The following is a 23,183-nucleotide window of genomic DNA, read 5'->3' as shown; positions in this document are numbered from 1 at the left end:
TCGAGTACAAAAGCAGGGATGGAATGATGGAACTGTATAAAACGCTGGTCAGGCCGGAGCTGGAGTATTGTGAGCAGTTCTTTTCACCACATTACAGAAAGAATGTAATTGCTCTGGAGAGTGCAGAGAAGATTTACAAGAATGTTGCCAGGGCTTGAAAATTGCAGCTATATGGACAGATTTGATAGGCTGGGGTTGTTTTCCTTGGAGCAGAGGAAGCTGAGGGGAGACTTGATTGAGGTTTACAAAATTATGTGGGGCCTCAATAGAGTAGACAGGAAGTACCTGTTTCCCCTAGCAGAGTTCAAGAACGAGAGGACATAGATTTAAGCTGATTGGAGGAAAAGGTTTTTTACCCAGAGGGTGGTGGTTGTATGGAATTCGCTGCCCGAATTGGTGGTAGAGGCAGGGACCCTCAACTCTTTTAAAAAGTACCTGGACCTGCACCTGAAGTGCTGTAAGCTGCAGGGCTATGGACCGGGTGCTGGAAGGTGGGATTAGAATGGGCACCTGGTTGTTCTTCGAGCCGGCGCAGACACGATGGGCCGAATGGCCCCCTTTTATGCTGTATCTTTTCTATGGTTCTACGGTTCAATGGTTACATTATATCCAGTAATACCAGGTTTTGGCTGTTGTCAGAAATAGTCCCTTCGTGGTCGCCAATTGTAGGATTTAAACCACTATTTTCAGGATTATAATCCAATCCAATCTAAGGACGAGTTCCTGACAACAACATGATCACCATGGCACTGGTATGATGGTTAAAGGCAAAACAGATTTATTATGCACATCACAATTAGTACAAAAAAGGTGATACATAATGAAGAGGAATAGTCAGTGTTCCTTGAAACCTCGGAAGTATCCCTCCAAGTGACTGCAGCACGGTCTCTCTCTCTCTCTCTCTTGCTGTGTTGTTGACTGAAAAGTTCTCTTCTTCCTTGCCAGAATCTCGCGTGCCTTCCTCAGCATTTGAGGTCTCTTCTTATCCCCTTTTTCAGTCTATCTGGCAGTTCACCATCGCATCCACATCTCTCAGCCTCACCATTATTCATGTCTCTCAACCTTCAGAAGTTACATTCCAAGCATAACTCCTGGTACCATCCGTGCCTTGTTGTTACAGACTTAACAGAACCTTATCTTAGAGTTTACATTGCCAGCCTTCACAGAACCGTTTGTATAAACAGACTTCTATGCACTAGCTTGCGGAGGCTCGAGATAGAGAGGCCTAAGCCGGCGTGACTCCTTGATTTAATTAACCTTCAGTCCCAGTTATCGACATGTCTTTTAGACATTATGCTATTCCAGCACATCCTCCCTTAGTGCCTGTGATTTCCCCAAAGTCTGTTAATTCACACTTTAATATTGTCAGCATCCTTTTAATTTTAACTGCAAACTTGACTATAATAACCATCATGCATCCTTCTCGGCCCACCAGTACTTTCTTATTGACTACACGGAACATGGTTCATACCATATTAATACACAGTACAGTTTACATTTAGAGATACATAGATTCATAGTACATTTCATTCTACTTCTACTATTGATTATAATTATACTAAATTATATCTGTTAATGGGTTAATCCTTACACATTGTTCTTGTTCTTCCTGACTCTTAAACACCATTGCACAGGATCCTTCTGTTCCGTTCCTCGGAGCCCTGAACCATAAAATAGAGCGGCTGGGACACATTTCTTACACGCCTCAAGATTAACCCGCACGGCAACTTTGCTGTCAGGGAAGAGAGACGGGAAAGACCAAAGTGCCGATTGCCCCTGTCAGTGTGGCCCTGAAGGACTGTGTCCAGGCTGAAGTTCTGCTCCCCCCAGATTGTCCTTTCTGAGCTCCAGTCAGGTGATGCAAAACACTCAGGTGGGAAAGACCAAAATCTACAACAAGGTGTTTGAAACTAAGCTGATTTATTCAACATGTATCCAGAAAATTAAACTCCAGCCCAGTTATAGGGGTTATTAACATCAGCAGAAACAATCCCCAACTGTCAGAATGAACATGGTTCAGTCCTGGATGGGATTAACAGCAGAATCCAACCCCTGCAGTCATATGTGAACTCGCTGGTGTCTCAGCACGTGTGATGACTGAGTGAATCCCTTCCCACACACGGAGCAGGTGAACAGTCTCTCCCCAGTGTGAGTGTGTTGGTGTTTCAGGAGATCATTTGTGCTTTTAAAACACTTCTCACAGTCAGAACATTTAAAAAGTCTCTCCCCAGGGTGAGTACGTTGGTGTGTCAGCAGATTCTTTTTGCTTTTAAACCTCAGCTCACAGTCAGAACATTTAAAAGGTCTCTTATCAGTGTGAACTCGCTGGTGTTTCAGCAGGGTGTATGACCGAGTAAATCTCTTCTTGCACACAGAGCAGGAGAACGCCCTCTCCCCAGTGTGAGTGCGTTGGTGTGTCAGCAGATTAATTTTGCTTTAAAACCTCTTCTCAGACGGAACATTTTAAAGGTGTCTCATCTGAGTGAACTCGCTGGTGTATCCGCAGGCTGGATGACTGAGTGAATCTCTTCTTACACACGGAGCAGGAGAACGGCCTCTCCCCAGTGTGAACTCGCTGGTGTATCAGCAGGTTGGATAAGAACATAAGAACATAAGAAATTGGAGCAGGAGTAGGCCAATCGGCCCCTCGAGCCTGCTCCGCCATTCAATAAGATCATGGCTGATCTGATCCCAACCACAAATCTAAAGAACACAAGAAGTCGGAGCAGGACCCGGCCACATAGCCCCTGGGCCCTCTCCGCCACCCACAGGGCATTGACCGATCCGAACTCAGCTTCATGTCCAATTTCCTGCCCGCTCCCCATAACCCCTAATTCCCTTTACTTCTAGGAAACTGTCTATTTCTGTTTTAAATTTATCTAATGATGTAGCTTCCACAGCTTCCTGGGGCAGCAAATTCCACAGACCTACCACCCTCTGAGTGAAGAAGTTTCTCCTCATCTCAGTTTTGAAAGAGCAGCCCCTTATTCTCAGATTATGCCCCCTAGTTCTAGTTTCACCCATCTTTGGGAACATCCTTACTGCATCCACCCGATCAAGACCCTTCACAATCTTATATGTTTCAATAAGATCGCCTCTCATTCTTCTGAACTCCAATGAGTAGAGTCCCAATCTACTCAACCTCTCCTCATATGTCCGCCCCCTCATCCCCGGGATTAACCGAGTGAACCTTCTTTGTACTGCCTCGAGAGCAAGTATGTCTTTTCTTAAGTATGGAGACCAAAACTGTATGCAGTATTCCAGGTGCGGTCTCACCAATACCTTATATAACTGCAGCAATACCTCCTTGTTTTTATATTCTATCCCCCTAGCAATAAAAGCCAACATTCCGTTGACAGAGTAAATCTCTTCTTACACACGGAGCAGGAGAACGGCCTCTCCCCAGTGTGAACTCGCTGGTGTATCCGCAGGCTGGATGACTGAGTGAATCTCTTCCCACACACAGAGCAAGAGAACGGCCTCTCCCCAGTGTGAACTCGCTGGTGTACCAGCAGGTTGGATGACTGAATGAATCTCTTCCCACACACAGAGCAAGAGAACGGCCTCTCCCCAGTGTGAACTCGCTGGTGTTTCAGCAGGTAGGATGACAGAGTAAATCTCTTCTTACACACAGAGCAAGAGAACGGCCTCTCCCCTGTGTGAGTGTGTTTGTGCGTCAGCAGATTAATTTTGCTTTTAAACCTCTTCTCACAGTCAGAACAATTAAAAGGTCTCTCGTCGGAGTGAAGTCGCTGGTGTATCAGCAGGTTGGATGACTGAGTGAATCTCTTCCCACACACAGAGCAGGAGAACGGCCTCTCGCCAGTGTGAACTCGCTGGTGTGCCATCAGGTGGGATGACCTAGTAAATCTCTTCTTACACAAGGAGCAGGAGAACGGCCTCTCCCCAGTGTGAACTCGCTGATGTCTCAGCAGGTGTGATGACTGAGTGAATCCCTTCCCACACACGGAGCAGGTGAACGGGCTCTCCCCAGTGTGACTGTGTCGATGAGTTTCCAGCTGTGAAGGGGAATTGAATCCCTTCCCACAGTCCCCACATTTCCATGGTTCCTCCGTGGTGCGGGTCTCCTTGTGTCTCTCCAGGTTGGACGATCAGTTGAAGCCTCGTCCACACACAGAACACGTGTACGGTTTCTCCCCGCTGTGAATGGTGTGATGATTTTTCAGGCTGTGTAACTGGTTAAAGCTCTTTCCACACTCAGTGCACTGGAACACTCTCACTCGGGTGTGTGTGTCTCGGTGCTTTTCCACTCACACTGATGTTTGAAATCTTCTCCCACTGACAGAACAGAGAAACGATTCTCCTTCCACATTCAAAGGCCGATGATAGTCATGTCCTGATGAATCGAGTGACTCTGTCAGATCTTGACGTGATCTTTGGTTTGAGTTTCCCTCTGCAAATCCTCCCGTTCTCATACCCTGTAAAAGGAGGTTATAAAAGTTATCACTGTAAGTAGAGGATAGAAATTCAGAACAGACAATTCTAGTTTCTGTGGAACATTCTTTCCTCTCTTCTTCCTCCAAAGAAGTAAATCCCCGTCCCGCACACACTCCCTCCTCCCTGTGCTGAAATCCAAACCCATCGCACCACCTTTCAGTGTCCCTAAACCATCAGCAAAAGAGTGAGAGAGCGTGAGAGAGCGAATGTGAAAGAGGGTAAATGTGGGAGAGTGAATGTGAAAGAGGGTGAATGTGGGAGAGTGAATGTGAGAGATCGAATGTGGGAGAGTGAGAGTGAATGTGAGAGAGTGAATGTGAGAGAGTGAATGTGAGAGAGTGAATGTGAGAGAGTGAATGTGAGAGAGTGAATGTGAGTACAGCAGTGGGCTCGGTGTGGAGAATGAAGTGGGGCAGGTGGAGCATGTTTCAGTGGGGCAGCAGTGATCATACTCTCATTAGGTTTAGAATAGTTATGGAAAAGGACAAGGAACAAACAAATGTGAAAATACTTAAATGGAGGAGGGATAATTTCAGTGAATTGAAAAGGGATCTTGTCCAGGTGGATTGGAATCAAAAATTGGCAACAACAGTAATTGAATAATGGGAGGCCTTCAAGGAGGAGTTGCTTTGGGTATAGCATAGACAGATTCCCACGAGGAGGAATCGAACGGCCTCCAAAGCTGGAGCTCCCTGGATGACTAAAGATATAGAGATCACCATTTCCCCTTCATTTACAGACACTCCCTGACCAATCACCATTTCTCCTTCATTTACAGATTCGCCCTGACCGATCACCATTTCTCCTTCATTTACAGACTCTCCCTGACCGATCACCAGTTCTCCTTCATTTACAGACCCTCCCTGACCGATCACTATTTTTCCTTCATTTTTCGACGCTCCCCGACCGATTACCATTTCTCCTTCATTTAAAGACCCTCCCTGACCGATCACCATTTCTCCTTCATTTAAAGACACTCCCTGACCTACCACCATTTCTCCTTCATTTATAGACGCTGCCTGAGAATTCCCAGTTTACACCGCGCATGCGCTGGGCCGCGGCCTTTTGTTGAGAGTTGGTCCGGAGCGAAACGGGAGAAACCGGAAACCGGCGGGTAGTGAGGGGGGATAATGTTCACTGTTTTATATTCGGGTCTGGGGCCGCACTCGGGGTTTGTGAAGCCTGAGCCTGGGCCTGAGCCCGGACCCGGGCCCCGGGGTTTATTGATCCTCTTGCTCCGATCCTCTCACCTGCACCGAACGCGCTCCTCCCGCAGCCTCGACTGACCGCGCATGCTCAGGACACACTGACCGAAAATGAGTCAGACTGCGCCTGCGCAGTGAGATCCACTGATTTAGATAGGGCACAATCTGTACCGCGCTGCATGCTGCGTGCTGCAGCCGCCATTGATGATCTTAATATCTGGCCGAAAAGCAAAGACATTGGAAGCAGAGAGAGCGCGTTTGGACCAAGGATTAGAAAATGAACTGAAACCGCAGCCCTTCGTGCCATTTTAACCGGCACAAACACAGAGCGTTGACGCGCCCCCCCCCCCCCCCCCCCCCACTTTGGTGAACTCCAGAAAAAAAATTTTTGGTAACTTTTATTAATTTTGTTTTATTAAATGTTGCAACTGACGCGTTCAATTAAGGTTTATTTTCCAACTGCACCTCAGTTTGCCAGTATCACCATTAACCCCGCCCTGGTGATTAAGGAGAGTTCCGGACCAATCTGAGGAGCGTAAATTTATAGGAATTCCCGAAACATGTGGGGTGTCGCAGAGATCAGTGCTGGGGCCTCAACTATTTCCAATATATATCAATGACTTGGATGAAGGAACAGAGTGTCTTGTGGCCAAATTTGCTGATGATACAACGATAGGTGGAAAAGCAAGTTGCGATGAGGATAAAAAGTGTCTGTGAAGGGATGCTGACAGGTTGAGCGAATGGAAAATAATTTGGCAGATGGAATATCATGTGGGAAAATGTGAATTCATCCACTTTGGGAGGAAAACATAAAAAAAGCAAAATATTATTTGAATGGAGAAATGCTACAAAATGCTGCGGTACAGAGGGATCTGGCAGTCCTCTTGCATGAAACACAACAAGTCAACATATAGGTGCAGCGGGTAATCCGGAAGGCAAACAGAATATTGGCGTTTATTTCGATGGGGTTGGAGTGTTAAAGCAGGGAAGTCATGCTACAACTGTACAGGGTGCTGCTGAGACCACATCTGGAGTACTGCATACAGTTCTGGTGCCCTTATTTAAGGAAGGGCATACTTGCATTGGAGGCTGTTGAGATAAGGTTCACCAGCTTGATTCCGGGTATGGAAGGGTTGTCTTATGAGGAAAGATTGAACAGGCTGGGTCTATTCTCATTGGAGTTTAGAAGATGATGTGGAGATGTCGGTGATGGACTGGGGTTGACAATTGTAAACAATTTTACAACACCAAGTTATAGTCCAACGATTTTTATTTGAAATCTACCAGCTTCCGGAGGCTTCCTCCTTCCTCAGGTAAATGGATGGAGGAAGCCTCCGAAAGCTTGTAGAGTTTAGAAGAATGAGAGGAGATCTTATTGAAACATACAAGATTCTGAGGGGACTCGACAGGATAGATGCTGAGAGAATGTTATCCCTCATGGGGGAATCTAAAACTCGGGGGCATAGTCTCAGAATAAGGGGTCGCCCATTTGAGACGGAAATTAGGAGGAATTTCTTCTCCCAGAGGGTCGTGAATCTTTGGAATTCTTTACCCCGAAAAGCTGTGGAGGCGGAGTCATTGAATACATTCAAGGCTGAGTTGCACAAATTTTTGATCAGCAAGGGAGTTAAAGGATTTGGGGAAAGGGTGGGAAAGTGCAGTTGAGGTAAACATCAGATCAGCCATGATCTCATTAAATGGCAGAGCAGGCTCGAGGGGCCGAATGGCTTACTCCTACTCCTATCTCGTGTGGACTTTTGGTCTTATGGTAAATTGACAGGAGAGATGATCGGACAGTTGGTCCTCCAGCCAATCGGAGTGTTTGAGGGTCGGGAGTTGTGGCACCGAATGGGCGGGTCTAAGCCCAGATGTCCGTCATTGTCTGAAGCATCATTTTAAAAAAATAATTTATCTTAAGCTCTAGGAGAAAATCAACATTTCTGTTGTGTCTTGAAACAAATGAAACCAGATAAGGTGGAGCAAACATTTCATCATTTGTTAGAAAAACACATTAATTAAAAAACAGCCAACATTGATTATTTGAGATAATTCAATGCTACTGATGAAGGGAATGGAATGGATGTTGTGTAGATGGATTGTGAAAGATGTTTGATAACATGCCAGACAGGAGGCTTGTTGATAAAATGAATATTCACTGTATTTAAATGAGCAGGGTAGTGTGGATAGGAAGTTGTTCAACGGGCAGAAAACAGAGAGTAGTGTTTAATGGATGTTCATCAGACTGGAGGGACGTAAACAGTGGTGTCCCCCAGGGTCAGTGTTGGGACCATTGCTCTTCTCAATACAGAGAATGATCTAAGCTTGGGTATGTGGGACACAAGGTGAAAATCTCCAGATGACGCCAAAATTGTCAGCGTGGGGAACTGTGAAGAGGAGTCAGTGACTTCATTGTGACGTCCACAGGTTCGGAATCAGGCAGGTGAAGTTTAATGGAGAGAAATGTGACGTGATACATTTTGCGAGGAAGAAAAATGAGATGAAATGTGCACCAAATGGGCTAAGTTTAAAAGTAGAGGAGCAGAGAGACTGAGGGGTGGAAGGTTATAACTAATGCATTGTCTTATTAATTAACAAGTCTGAGAGTCAGCAACTTTAATGCCTTATTAACAATTATATGAGAAAATTCTCTTTCCTCTACCGTACCAGAGTAAACATGCAAGTCCCCTGTGTACATTAGATGATCCCGCTGGATGGAACCTCAGGCGCCCTGAGTTTGATTTCCGGTGTTTCCAGTCCTGACTACCCCTTGCATCATGTTCCCCTCACTTTTACACACTGTAGCGTTCCAACTCTGTCACTGGGGCTGGAACATCCCTAGCCTGTGGTTTACTAGGACACATTGCTTGGTTCGCAGCAGTTATTTTTCATCAGCAGCGTTCTCATGACCCCTAAACTATATGTGACTCCAGACTCACAGCAATGTGGTTGATTCTTAATTGCCCTCTGAAATGGCCTAGCATGCCACGCAATTGTAAAATCTCGCTAACAAAAAGTCATTATTAGAATAAAACCGGAAGGACGCCCCTGTACGGACCACAAGTCACTGGACACAACAAAGGCAAACCAAGCCCAGTCTACCCTGCAAAGTTCTCCTCACTAACATCTGGGGACTTGTCCCAAAGACTAGTCAAGCAACAGCCTGACATAGCCATATTCACAGAATCATACCTTTCAGCCAAAGTCCCAGTCTCTTCCACCACCATCCCTGGGTATGTCCAGTCCCACCGGCAGGACAGACCCACCAGAGGTGGCGGTGCAGTGATTTCCAGTCAGGAGGGAGTGGCCCTGGGAGTCCTCAACATTGACTCCGGACCCCATGAAATCTCATGGCATCAGGTCAAACATGGGCAAGGAAACCTCCTGCTGATTACCACAGAGAGACTGGGACTTGCACATTCCCCTCAAAGTCACACACCATCCCGACTTGGAAATATATCGCTGTTCCGTCATCGTCGCTGGGTCAAATCCTGGAACTCCCTACCTAACAGCACTGTGGGAGAACCTTCACCACACGCACTGCAGCGGTTCATGAAGGCGGCTCACCCAACACCTCCTCAAGGGCAATTAGGGATGGGCAATAAATGCTGGCCTCGTCAGCGACGCCCACATCCCATGAATGAATATAACAAACTACGCTGCTTATTGTAAATTAGAATCCTGGAATCAGAGAAATTTACGGCATAGAAAGAGGTAATTCGGCCCATTGTGTCAGTGCCGGCCGACAAACAACGATCCTGCTTAATCCCACTTTCCAGCCCTTGGTCTGTTGCCTTGTAGGTTACGGCACTTCAAGTACATACCCACGTACTCTTTAAATGCGATGAAGGTGTCCGCCTCTACCATCCTTTCAGACAGTGAGTTCCAGACCCCCACAACCCTTGGGTGAAGGAATTTCTCCTCAGCTCCCCACTAATCCTTCTACCAATCACTTTAAATCCAAGCCCCCCGTTATTAACCTCTCTGCTAAGGGAAATGGGTCCTTCCAATCCACACTAGGCCCCTCATAATTTTGTTCACCTACATTAAATCTGCCCTCAGCCTCCTCTGTTCCAAAGAAAATAACCCTGGCATTTCCAATCTTTTCCCTTAGCTAAACTTTTACAGTCCAGGCAACATCCTTGTAAATCTTTCTTGCCTTGTATAAAATGTCTGCTATTTGAAAGTCGTGACATTGATCAAAGTCTGCGTTAAGTTTTCTTGCCATTTGTGATCTATTACCTGACACTTTAAATGTTGCCGACCTTTAACTGTAACTCACAGTGTCTGAACAGTCACTGATGTCATTAGCCTTTTATATATCTTCTTGCGCTCCATCTCCATAACAACACGAGCTGATCACAGCAATGTTTCCTTCAAATGGAATCTCATTGTGAAAAATGCACAATTTCAAAGCGAAGCAACATATGCAAGATTGGTGGGAGATGCGACTGGAGGGAATGGATCTGGGGCAGTGAGAACATCTCTTGAGCATTAAGATATTCAGTATCCGAAGAAGCTGGGAGATGAGGTCGTTGTGTCTATTTATCCAGGTATCTGCAAAATCCATCGTCTCTCAATGCCCAGCATCATTCTTCCCCTCTCCTGCTTTCCAGTTCAGTTTTTTTTTTCGTTAAGTCGCAGTATTTGCTTTGAACATCTATTTCAGCGGCATCTGGAGGAGCAGAGGAGGCTGGAGATAAAGTAGTGACAGAAACAGAAGGAGATGGCTCGTGATGGCAGAATCTTGTGTGTGCCGGTTGCTTCAAGTGAGACATGACACTCCTGCGTTGCCCTGCATCATTCCAAGGAGCTGCACTGATTCGGTGCGTGCGTTTTGGAAATGGAAACAGTTACACCAGCAGCTTGTGGTAATAATTCCCCTCACTGTCCATTTCATGTACCTGCCGACCCGCACTTGGTGCTGTCGTTGTCTGAACAAGTCTTTCATGTTCTAACAGTAAATTCCATTTTGTGCGAGCAACTTGTCTGGGACGAAAGTGACGTGAGTTTCAAAGGGACAAGTCGGAAAGGCAGCGTTGATCTGCTTGCTTGAATGAAAATTGCAGCAGATTCGCTGGTGGTCTCGTGCTGAGGATTCGGAGCTCTCGCCGCCGCGGCACCATATTTGATTCCCGATCAGGGAACTTGACTTTCCTGGTGTTGTTCAAAATAGCACCAACCAAATTCCCCCGACTGAGCACAAAGCTCGCTCCTGATCAGCCTGAGCAATTTCACCGCTCCTGCCTGAACAGCCAGCAGCCCATCATTCTTCAATTTTACAACACATAAGAGCGATACACAATGCACTTTCTTGTCTTCTGTAAAATGCCTCCTGTTCCAAAGTCGGGCCGCTGATCAAAGTCTGCATGAAGTTTTCTTGCCATTTCTGTCATGATTTGGAAAAGATCTGCTGCCTGACACTTTAAATGATGAAGAACCTTTAAAAGTAGATCACAGTGTCCGAACAGTCACTGTTATCATTTGCCTTTTATGTATCTTCTTTTACTCCATTTCCTGAACAACACCAGCTGATCACAGCTTCGTTTTCTTCAAGTTGAATCCCAGTGTGAAAAAATAAACAACTTCAAAGCTAAGCAACGTGTGCAAGATTGGAAGCAGAGTGCGAGGGGAGATAATTGGCTTGGATCAACGATCTCTTGAGCATTCAGACATTCATTATCTGTAAGAAGCACGGACTTGATATTTTTGTCCAGATTTATCAGTGTAGAAAAGAAGCAGGGAGTTGAGATCCGTTTGTCCATTCATCCTGCTATCTACAAAATCCTTCGCCTCTCAATGCGCAGCATCTTTCTTTCCAACTCCTTGCTCTGCAGGGAAGTCTTGGTTTCATTAATTCTCCGTGTTTGCAGAAAACATCTAATTCACCTGGCAGATCTGGCCTTGTCTTCCAGTCATAATACGTCCCATCGTGTTGACATCATGTTAGCAACTCAAGATAAGCTGTTTTATGTTGATGGAATGCATTCGAGCCTGTTTTCTAGATCAATATGTCGAGGAACCAACAAGGGAACAGGCTATTTTAGATCTAATATTGTGTAATGAAACAGGATTAATTAGTAATCTTATAGTAAATGATCCTCTGGGGAAGAATGATCATAATATGATAGAATTTCAGATTGAGTTTGAGAATGATGTCGTTAAGTCCGAAACTAGGGTCTTAAATTTAAACAAAACCAATAACGGAGTTATGAGGGGTGAGTTGGCTGAGACGGTTTGTGAAATTAGATTAAAAATACGATGGTAGATAATCAATGGCGAACATTTAAAGAAATAATTCATAATTTCTCAACAAAATTACATTCGCTTGAGGATTAAAAACACCACCGGAAAAGTGGAGAAATTAATGATAGAATTCGGGTAAAAGAGGCTTATATTTTTCCCAAAAAGAGTAGTAAGCCTGAGGATTAGGAGGGTTTTGGAAATCAGCAAAGGATGACCAAGAAATTGCTAAAATGGGAGAATATAGAAAGAGGTTAAACCAGCAGGAAATGTAAACATGAATTGTAAGAGCTTCCACAAGGGAATTAGGGGGTACGGGGAGCGGGCAGGAAATTGGACATGAATTTAGATTTGAGGTTAGGATCAGATAAGCCATGATCTTATTGAATGGCGGAGCAGGCTCGAGGGGCCGATTGGCCTACTCCTGCTCCTATTTCCTATGTTATTATGTTCTTAAGAATGTTTAAAGGAAGAGATTAGCGTATGTAAACATGGGTCCTTGGAGACAGAGACAGGAGAATTTATATTGGAGAATAAGGAAATGGCAGAGACGTTAAACAAGTATTTTGTATCTGTCGTCATAGAAGAAGACACAAAAATCATACCAGCACTATTGGGGAACCAAAGTTCTAAAGAGAGTGAGGAAACTAAAGCAATGAAGATTAGTAATGAAAAAGTACTGGAGGAATTAATGGGACTAAAAGCTGACAAATTCATTGGCCCTGGTGGCCAACATCCAGGGTTTTAAAAGAGGTGGCTGCAGAGATAGTGGATGCATTGGTTTTATCTTCCAGAGTGCCCATGATTCTAGAAAGGTCCCCATGGATTGGAAGGTACCAAAAGTAACCCCGCTATTCAAGAAAGGAGGGAGAGAGGAAACAGGGAACGACAAGCCATTTAGCCTGACAATAGTAGGAGGGAAAATGTTAGAATCTATTACTAGGGACTTGATAACAGGACACTTAGATAATCATAACATGATTAGGCACATGCAACACGGTTTTGTGAAAGGGAAATCGTGTTTGACAACTCTGTTAGAGGTTATGAGGGTGTAGATAGCAGGGTAGATAAGGGAGAACCAGTGGATATAGAATATTTGGATTTTCAAAAGGTAATCGATAAGGTGCCACACAAAAGTTTGTTAGACAAGATTAGGGCTCATGGGATAGTGGGTAATATATCAACATGGATTGAGGATTTGTTGATGTACATAAAATAGAAAGTCGGAATTAACAGGTCATTTTCGGGTTGGCAGGTTGTAACTAGTGGGGTGCCGTGAATATCAGTGCTTGGGCCTCAGATATTTACAATCGATATTAATGACTTAGATGAGGGGACCGAGTGTAATGTATCCAAGTTTGCTGACGATACAAAACTAGGTGGGAAAGTAAGCTGTGAGGAGGACGCAAAGAGGATGCAAAGTGATACAGACAGGTTAAGTGAGTGGGCGAGAAGTTGGCAGATGAATTATAACGTGGGGAAATGTGAGGTTATTCACTTTGGTAGGAAGAATTGAAAAGCAGAATATCTTTTCAAAGGTGAGAGACTGCGAAATGTTGGTATTCAGAGGGATTTGTGTGCTCTTGCACACGGATCACAGAAAGTTAACATGAAGATGCAGCAAGCAATTAGAAAAGCAAATGGTATGTTGCCCTTTATTGCGAGGTGGTTGTAGTACAAAGATAAGGAAGCCTTGCTGTAATTATATAGGATTTGGTAAGACCACATCTGGAGTACTGTGTACAGTTTTGATCTCCTTACCTGCGGAACGATACACTTGCCTTAGAGTGGATGCAACAAAGGTTCACTCGATTGATTCCTGGGATGAGAGGGTTGTCTTGTGAGGAGAGATTGAGTAGAATGGGCCTATATTCTCTGCAGTTTTCAATAATCAGGTGATCTCATTGAAACATATAAAATTCTTAGAGGGCTTGACAGGGTAGATGCTGGGATGCTGTTTCCCCTTGCTGGAGAGTCTAGAGCTAATGATGATAATCTCAAGATAAGGGGCCGGCCATTCAGTACAGAGATGAGGAATAATTTCTTCACTGAGAAGGTTGTGAACTTTTGGAATTCTCGACCCCAGAGGGCTGTGGATGCTGAGCCATTGAATAGATTCAAAACTGAGATAGATAGAATGTTGGACACGAAGGAACTCAAAGGATATGGGGACAGGTCAGGAAAGTGGAGTTGAGGTCGAAAATCAGCGATGACGTAATCAAATTGGCGAAGTGGGCTCGAGGGACTGTGTGGCCAACTCTTGCTCCTTTCGCTGATTTTGCTCCGCTGGAAAAGCAGAACTTGCCAGCTATTTTAAAAGTTTTCGCCTGAACAGGGACTTGAACCCTGGACCCTCAGATCACTACCCGTTCTTAAAAGTCTGATGCTCTACCGACTGAGCTATCCAGGCTCGTTGTTGGATTAGCTTCCATCATACAGATTCATGGTCGGACTCTGAATTATTCCTGTCGATGTCGAATTCGGGAGAGTGTCCCTTTGAAACAATTTTCAGCAACGTGTTGAGAGTCCTTGTTTCTGTTGAACATGATGAAAGAAACATGGACAGCGAACTGCGTGATTTTGCAATTCTTCTTGTTTGTACAAAATGTCTTGTCATTCGTTAGCAGCAGTTAAAAACAACACTTTACCCAATGGCTCCAAAGCTAAACTTGTCCCACACGGGAGCTGGAAAAGGCCTCTCGACCTTTCAGCCGATCAACAATTGAAAGCTGAATAATTTCACCCGTTACACCGTGACACCAGGCAGCAGATTTGCCTCCCGAATTTTCCCGACACGACACTTCAAACCGATGAAAACCTGCTTCACGGAAAGAAGAATTGTGTTTTTGGTTCTTTCGATTTAAAGATGTTGTGCCGGCCGCTTTACCATTTCAGTTGTCGCCAATTGCCCACTCTCCCTCCTTTTAACAAATAAACTCTCACCTGCTGTTGCAAGACGGTCGGCCAGAGGAGCCTCAGTGCCCACATGGGGACATGAAGAAGTCGATGCGTTATGGAACCGGTTTTACATTGAACTCCAGTCAAAATGTTGAGAAGTTTCAACGACCTTCGACGGCGCTGGAGCTCACAACTCCAGCATTAATCGAGTGTATAATTATTGTAGAAATAACACGCGCTGACCGATTGCGCCACTGGAGCCGCGCACGGTCTGTGTCCCCAGTGCTCCCATCAAACAGCTTCATCCTCAGTCTCTCAATTATCGCTTCGTGATCTTTCCCACACAGAAGCCTCCAACCAAGAGGCGATTCGTTTAACATCCGCAGTGACCGTTAAAAGCCGTGGAATCTGAAACAAAACCCCAGACCATAAAAACTTTTAATTATATTGTTATTATTATTAACTTAAGGACAATTATTTTCATGCTACTTTGAGGATTTGGGGAAATTGGGAGCTGAAACTGGGAAACTCTCTCTGGGCTGTCGTTGATTGAAGAGATGGGTGTTATTTCATTTAAAAACCGAGGCTCGGAACTTTCTGATGGAGAAGTGTGACAGAAGATTGTGATTCGTGGCAGTTGTCGGGGAGATCCAGAGGAGACGAAGAAAAGTCAAAGTCACAGCTGTGACAGCTCAAGTGCTCCGCTTATCTGTAATATTTAAAAAGTAATGTACAGTACAGGACAAACCGATTTAGTATCGGTTATAAAAATATTAAAGTCCAGGGTTCAAAGGCGGATTCGTAAAGAGGGAACGGATTTAACCGCCAGACCGAAATCATTCCACATGAATCTGAAGCGTCTTGGGGAAAACGGCAGTGCGAACTGTTATGTTCGTGTCATGACTTGAAAGACCCTCCAATTACCGACAGTATCTTTGAACGAGTTGTGCAGCAAAACCGCGATAGAAGCCGCTTTGTATTCGTCAAACGTGTCGGTGACGATATTGAGGTTGATAATGGTCGATTTCAATTATTTGAAATCTCATCATGTGACCCGAACATTGACCGCAGAATCGAGTTTTTCCTGTAAGTCCTGAATTGAAGGAAAAGGCGCAACAAGCAGGTCGGAGAAATGAAGAGCAGAAAATGTGGATGAAACTTGCACGAGTGAAAATCCCTGCATGTTGGAAGACTCAGTCCCCAGTGGTGGAGAGGATTGGTATTTCAAGCTGTTTCACAGCTCACACACACACCATTGGCTCATTTAATCACCTTCAACAACTCGATTACATCATCACTTAATCTTCAATACACAAGGAAATACAAACATTTTCTGTTCAACTTGTCCGCATAATTTAACCATTTTAGCTCCGGTATAATTCTGGTGAATCCGCGCTGCACCCGCTCCAAGGCCATTATATCCTCCCTGAGGTGTGGTGCCTAGAACTGAATGCAGGACTCGAACTGTGGTCTCATCAGAGTTTATATAACTGTAACATAACTTCCACCCCTTTGAATTCCAGCTCCCTTAAGATAAAGGCCAAATTTCTATTAGCCTTTTTAATTATTTTTTTGTAACTGTCCACTGACTTTTCATGATTTCTGCACTTGGACCCGTAAACATCTTTCCTCCTCTACAGTTCCTAGTTTCTCACCAGTTAGAAAATATTCTCATCTATCTTGCTTAGGTCCAAAGTGGATGAACTCACACTTCCCCATATTGAAAGATTGAAGAGCCTACGGCACTTTCCATAGAAAATAGAAGGCTGAGGGTGACATGAAATAGGACTTTAAGATTATCCAAGGGTTTGAGAGGTCAGAGGTATTTGCAATTTTGTGGGGTGGAGTCCAAAATTGGGGCCATAAATATAAGATCGTCACATTTAATCCAATATGGCATTCAAGAGAACCATATTTACAATGAGGCTCGCTAGAATGTGCAACTCACTACCACAAGGAATAATTAAGGCGAAAAGCATGGATGCATTTACAGGGAAGCGAGATAAACACAGGGAGGAGAAAGGAATATTCAAGTTTGCTCATTGGGTTCGATGAAGATTGGTTGAAGGAGGCGCGTCTGCAGCATTAACACCGGCATAGTCTAGTTGGGCCGAATTGTCTGTTTCTGTGATGTACATTCTATGTAATTCTATGTAAGCTCCATCTGCCACAAATTTACCAACTCACTTCATCTATCAATTTCGCTTTGCAACTTTATGCTCCCATCTACATTACTCACTGTGTCACCTAACTTGGTGTCGTCGACAAACTTGGATATATGGCTCTCTATTTCTTCATTTGCCTCATTTATACATATAGTAAAAAGCTGATGCCCCGGTACAGATCCCTGGGGGACACCATTAATCACATCCTGTCAATTTGAGCACAGATCCATTATCCCCACTCTCTGTCTCCTACCTCCAAACCAACTCCCTACCCATGTCAATAGGTTGCTTTAATTTCCATGTGATCTCATTTCTGTTAACAGTCTCTTATGTGTTCCCTTATCGATTGCCTCTGGAAGTCAATATACATATAACACCCATAGACACTGCATTATCTACCACATTATTACATCTTCAAGAAGTTCAACTAGTTTCGTTAGACTTGACTTACCCTTTACAAATCCATGCCGGCTTCTCTGATCAATTCATATTTATCCAAGTGCTCAGTCACTCTTCCCTAATAGCAGATACTGGTAACTGCCCGACAATAGACGTCAGACTAATAGGTCTATAATTTCCTACTTTATCTCTCCTCCCATTCCTAAATAATGGAATGACATTGGCAATTTTTCAATCCATGGAACAATTCCTGAAACAAGAGAGTTTGAACGATCATGACTGAAACATGTACAATTTCCTCACCTACTCCTTTTAATCCCCTGGGATGGTCACCATCAGGTCCTGGAGATTTGTCTATCTTTAATCTAATTATTTTCTCCAATACCATTATTTTACTTCGATTGAATCCCCTTGATTTATTTCTGGGTTCGATGAGGTCAGGGTATAATTCTCGATTCGAGCTTCATACCCCGGAGAAACCCAAATTTAGCCCTCGAATTTTGATCTTGACGTGTGGTTCAAACTTTTGTAAAGAGGGAAAAGAAGTCCACAAATTACTCCACCTGAATCTCAAGCGCTTTCGGAAGAAGTTCAGTTCAAACAATCTGGACGTTAAAGGCACCTCAATGACCTGCACTTTCATTGAACGAGCTTTCTTTGCAATTGCATTCCGCCTTGAAACCGCTCTGGGCTTTCATCTCACTGAAGCAGAGTTTGGCCGCTTTGTATCTGTGAGCATGTCGGTGACGAGGTTAGCTTTGATATCGGTCGCTTATAATTTTGAAGATCTCGTCAAGTTCAGGGAAAAGAAACCGAGAATCGAATTGTCCCTGTAAGTGATGAATTGAAGGGATTGGTGCTTCAAGCAGATCTGGAAAATGCGCAGTGCGGTCGATCAGGAATTCCAAATCCACCCTCTCGCCACTCGGCGATCATATTGACTGAGCTTTATTCTGGCCCAGTGTCAGCGCGCTGAAATCGAGAATTTCACGGCACGTTTCTCTTAACTTCACAGTTGCTGGTTTAAAAGTGAAGACCGGCTCGTTGGATTTTCACTCCCGCAAGCTTCAACCATTCATTGTGGAAAAGTAAACTGACGGTGGACAGCTGTTATATTGGTCACTGCAGCCTCAAGGTTTAGCTCAGTGAATTACTGGTTTAGCAGGTGGACTCTTCACTTGTCTCGATGGTGCTATTGGTTAGATTGATTCGAGCGCTTATTTTATTTTTCCTGAGGATTCATCGCCTCAAAGTTCCAGGGTTTAATGTGTGTTTTGTCTGCAAGAAAATGTACCGTGATCATTGCCGGTTGAGCAGAGCTAATATTCCACCATTTACCCTGTGGAGTAAAAAAAAACTTGTGATCGCAAAGCAGGCACATTGAACCTATAAAGGAATGGAACATTGGCTTCACGGAAATCACAATTCATCTTGACAGACAAGGTCCCGAAAGGCTAATTCTCTGTGACATGGAGATTTCTGCAGTGAGCGATGCCAGACTGTTTCTATATTCAGAGAATAAATGTCGCACCCTTTATGTTGGAAAAGCAAAACGGTGGGGATTTTGTCATAGCCCGATGCGTTTCGTGTTGTATCAATTGTCCATCTTTGCGTTATTTTCATCTTGATCGCATAACCAGTTAGGTCGTTTTTGTGATAAACGGCGACAATTGCCTGCTTTGATAAAATTAACAACGGCTGCACCAGATTCCTGGCGTCATAAACACTGAACATTTAATCCCACTCTTAAGATACAGTCTGTAAAATGATGAAATTTCATCACATGCAAAGCACAAAAATCAAAGCTTCCTTCCACTCGCTGTGCAAAGAAGTTTTTACTCATGTCACCTTTGGTTCTTTTGCCAATCACCTTAAATCTATGCCCTTTGGTTCATGTCCCTTCCGCCAATGGGAACAGTTTCACTCTATCTACCCTGTCTCGGCCCTTCATGATTTTGAATATCTCTGTCAAATCTCCTCTCAGCCTTCTCAGTTCCAAGGTGAACAATCCCAGCTTCTTCAGTCTATCCATGTAATTTAAGTCCCTCATCGCTGGAATCATTCTCGTAAATCTCCTCTGCGCCCTCTCAAGGCCTTCACATCCTTCCAAAAGTGCACTGCCCAGAACTGGACCCAATACTCCATTTGTGGCCGAAATAGTATTTTATAAAGGTTCATCATGACTTCCTCTTTATAAAGCCCAGGACCCCGACTGCTTTTTAAACCGCTTTCTCAACCTGCCCTGCCACTTTCAACGATTTGCGCACATGTACCCCCAGATCCCTCTGTTCCTCTCACCCTTTTAGAATTCTGCTCTCTAGTTTATATTGCCTTTCCTCTTTTTTCACACCGAAATGCATAATCTCGCATTTTTCCGCGTTAAACTTCATCTGCCACGTGTCCGTCCATGTCACCAGCGTGTCCATATCCTATTCATGTCTATCCACCTCACTGTTCTTTACTGTCCACGTTTTGTGTCATCTGCAAATATTGATATTGTACCATTTACTCCCAAGCCCAAGTAAATAATATATATCAAGAAAAGACGTTATCGCAGCACCGACCCCTATGGAACACCATTGCCCACCTCCCTCCAGTCCGAAAAACAACCGTTCACCACAACTCTCTGTTTCCTGTCATTTAGCCAGTTCTGTAACCATATTGTTTTTGCCCCCTGTGTTCCATGGGCTGCAATCTTGATCAATAGCCTACCACGTGACACTTGATCAAACGCTTTTTGAAAGTCCAAATACACCACGTCAACTGCATTGACCTCATCTACCCTCTCTGTTACCTCATCAAACAACTTTATCAAGTTGGTAAAACACGATTTGCTTTTAACAAATCCGTGCTGGCATTCCCTAATCAATCCACACTCGTCCAAGTGAATGTTCATTCTGTCCCGGATTATCATTTCCAAAACTTTCCCCATCACCGAGGTTAAACTGACTGACCTATAGTTGCTGGGTTTATCTTTACACCCTTTTTTTGAACAAGGTTGTAACCTTTGCAATTCTCCAGTCCTCTGGCACCATCCTCATATATAAGGATGTCTGGAAGATTATGGCCAGTACCTCTGCAATTTTCCCCTTTACTTCCCTCAGCATCCGAGGTTGCTTCACATCCGGACCAATTGACTTATCTATTTTAAGTACAGCAAGCCTTTCTAGTACCTCTTCTTTCTCATTTTTTAGCCCATCCAGTATCTTAACTATATCTTACTTTACCTAGAATCTGGCAGCATCTTCTTCCTTGGTAAAGACCAATGCAAAGTAATCATTTAGTACCTCTGCCATGCCCACTGCCTCCATGAGTAGATCTCCTTGATGGTCCCGAATCGTCCCCAACCCTCCTCTTACTACCCGTTTACTGTTAACTTGTCTGTAGAAGACTTTTTGATTCCCTTTTATGTTTTCCGCTTTCTTATGCTCTCTCTTTGCCCCTCTTATTTCCTTTTTCACTTCCCCTCTGATCTTTCTCTATTGTCTCTGGTTGGCACTTGTGTTATCTACCTGACACCTGTCATACGCCACTTTTTCCCCCTTCATCTTACTCTCTATCTCTCTTATTATCCATGGAGCTCTGGCTTTAGTTCCCCTACCTTTCTACCTCGTTGGAATGTACCTTCTCTCTACCCGAATCATCTTTTTAAAAGCCGCCCACTGTCCAATTATAGTTTTGTCAGACAATGTTGGATTCCAATTTACCGGGGCCAGATCTGTTCTCATCACACTGAAATTGGCCCTCCTCCAATTGAGTATTTTTACTTTAGAGTTGACAGAGTCCATCTCCATAGCTATTCTAATCCTTATGAAACTGATCGCTGCTCCCTAAATGCTCCCCCACTGACACTTGCTCCACTTGGCCCGCCTCATTCCTTTGAACCAAGTCCAGGAATGCCTCCTTCCTCAGTGGGCCAGAAACGTACTGGTCGAGAATGTTATCCTGAACACATTTCAAAAATTCTTCCCCTTCTTTGTGCCTTGTATTATTGTTATCTCAGTCTACATGAGGATATTGGAAATCCCCGGTTATTAATACTCTATGGCTTTTGCACCTCTCTGTAATTTTCCTGCAAATTTGTTCCTCGATATCCATCCCACCAGCTGTTGGCCAACAGAATACACCAAGTAGTGTAATCGCACCTCTATTGTTCCTTAACTCGAACTCAGTACCCAGGAGAAATTCCCTCGTTCCTGAGCACTTTGTATTAAGCAGAAGTTAGCAGCAATCAGTGTTTGTAGTGGGACTGAGAAATGCATGAAGAGGCGGCACCCTGTAAAACAGAGCTCCAAGTATCGGTTTAAATAAAGTCCTGAACTGACAGAGCGGAGGGCAGATGAGGATTGAATTAAATCCCAATTCACTGAATCTAAACAAGGTTTAAATAAGTGAATCTGTCAGGAGTGGGATTCCTGAGTTTGTTTGTGAGCTGAAACTGGATCGGTCCCGTTCTGCAAAGAAAGAATGGCAGGCGGCTCCCAGACAGGGCTCAGGCCGGGACTGGCAGCTCTCCGCTGGTAACGGCTGGATTGGAGAGCGGGGCTCCTGCGCTGTTGCTGCTGCTGCTTCCGCCTCTTCGAGTCACTGTGGCGGTCGGTACCGATCTTCCTCCAATGGATCCGGCTCCAACTACTCACTGTCGACCTCGTGGCGCAACGGTAGCGCGTTTGACTCCCGATCAGAAGGATGCGTGTTTGAATCACGTCGGGGTCATCGCATTTTTGCAACCTTTCAGTGTCACTCTGTTTTATCGCGGGGCAGTCTTTCAGGGATTGTCTGTTCACTGTGTGTAAAATAATATTGATCATAGAACGAACACACCACAGAAGAAGGTCATTCGACCCATCAATTCCTTACCTGCCTTTTGTAAGAACAATCCCATTGGTCCCATTCCCCGTCCCTTTCCCAGTGGCCCTGCATTTTCCCCTTCAAGTATTTATCAAATTCCTTTTTGAAAGCCACGATTGAATCTGCTTCCACCAGCCTTTCAGGAAGCGCATTCCAGATCATAACCATTCGCTGCGTAAAAAAGATTTTCCTCATGTCGCCTTTGGTTCTTTTGCCAATCACCTCAAATCTGTGTCCTCTGGTTCTCGACGCTTCGGCCAATGGGAACAGCTTCTCTTTATTAACTTTATCTAAACCCTTCATGACTTTGAACACTTCCATCAAATCTCCTCTGAACCTTCTCTGCTCTCAGGAGAACAACCCCAGCACGGCGTAAATGCGGTCAATTAGCTCCAATTGATTTATTTGGTAAGTAAACAAAACGTGAAAGACTGGCAAGGCGTTCTGCGAACAGAGTTCACTGCTGTCAGACAATAAATCCAATCGCTACGTGGGCACTGGGTTCAAATCTTACGACTGATAGAATTTCTTGCAATGTTCATTTTGACCTGTTTGCAGAAAACCCGATTGTCGTGCGATGGAGCAGAGAATGTGAAAGAAGCTGAAAGTGAAAGTGCAGATATTAGTTTCATCAAAGTGACTGGACACGTTTCCACAGGTCAGGGCCTCTCACCTTAAGATTCTTTCCAGCAGAGCAGGACAGATGATCAGAGTGACCGGGCTCCAGCGGCGCAATCGGTCAGTGCGCGATCTTTATATGACAGTACAGGATCGGGGAATGCTCGGGTTGTTAATTCGAGTCTCAGCTAAATCAAACGATCATTTTGCTCGTGAACATTTCGACCGGAGTTGAAGGTACAATTGGTTTGTTCCAAAATGCATCCACTTATTTGAATTGCCATATGGTTCCTCCGGTCTGCGCTGTTGCAATAGCAGATGAAATGTTTAGTATTACTTGTTTTCCGGA

The 23,183-nt window shown here is 44.4% G+C and overlaps 2 protein-coding genes and 2 non-coding genes across 4 annotated transcripts in view; 2 read left to right on the top strand and 2 right to left on the bottom strand.

Moving 5' to 3' along the window:
* Window positions 1–1,865: 1,865 nt before the first annotated feature.
* Window positions 1,866–5,752, bottom strand: LOC137335564 (zinc finger protein 271-like). Its single transcript, XM_068000880.1, has 4 exons — window positions 5,709–5,752; window positions 3,355–4,095; window positions 2,517–2,597; window positions 1,866–2,434 (listed from the first exon to the last, which is right to left on the bottom strand). The coding sequence occupies exons 1-4, from the start codon at window positions 5,750–5,752 to the stop codon at window positions 2,059–2,061; spliced, it is 1,242 nt and encodes a 413-aa protein (XP_067856981.1). The 3' UTR covers window positions 1,866–2,058.
* An 8,475-nt stretch (window positions 5,753–14,227) lies between these two features.
* On the bottom strand, window positions 14,228–14,313 carry trnak-uuu (transfer RNA lysine (anticodon UUU)). Its single transcript is given in 2 exon segments — window positions 14,228–14,263; window positions 14,277–14,313. It is a non-coding gene; the product is annotated as a tRNA-Lys (tRNA).
* A 584-nt stretch (window positions 14,314–14,897) lies between these two features.
* The window catches only part of LOC137335563 (zona pellucida sperm-binding protein 4-like), a 51,078-nt gene continuing 42,792 nt past the window's right edge, over window positions 14,898–23,183 (top strand). The window contains exons 1-3 of the mRNA XM_068000879.1: window positions 14,898–15,070; window positions 15,732–15,887; window positions 21,770–21,885. Of these exons, the coding sequence (XP_067856980.1) occupies window positions 14,898–15,070; window positions 15,732–15,887; window positions 21,770–21,885 (445 nt within the window). The remainder of the gene's footprint in view (window positions 15,071–15,731; window positions 15,888–21,769; window positions 21,886–23,183) is intronic.
* On the top strand, window positions 22,010–22,081 carry trnag-ccc (transfer RNA glycine (anticodon CCC)). The gene has a single exon. It is a non-coding gene; the product is annotated as a tRNA-Gly (tRNA).

This window comes from Heptranchias perlo, chromosome 20, assembly GCF_035084215.1.
Source record: "Heptranchias perlo isolate sHepPer1 chromosome 20, sHepPer1.hap1, whole genome shotgun sequence".
Classification (NCBI taxonomy): Eukaryota; Metazoa; Chordata; class Chondrichthyes; order Hexanchiformes; family Hexanchidae; genus Heptranchias; species Heptranchias perlo.
This window is presented reverse-complemented; position numbering and strand designations above follow the sequence as displayed.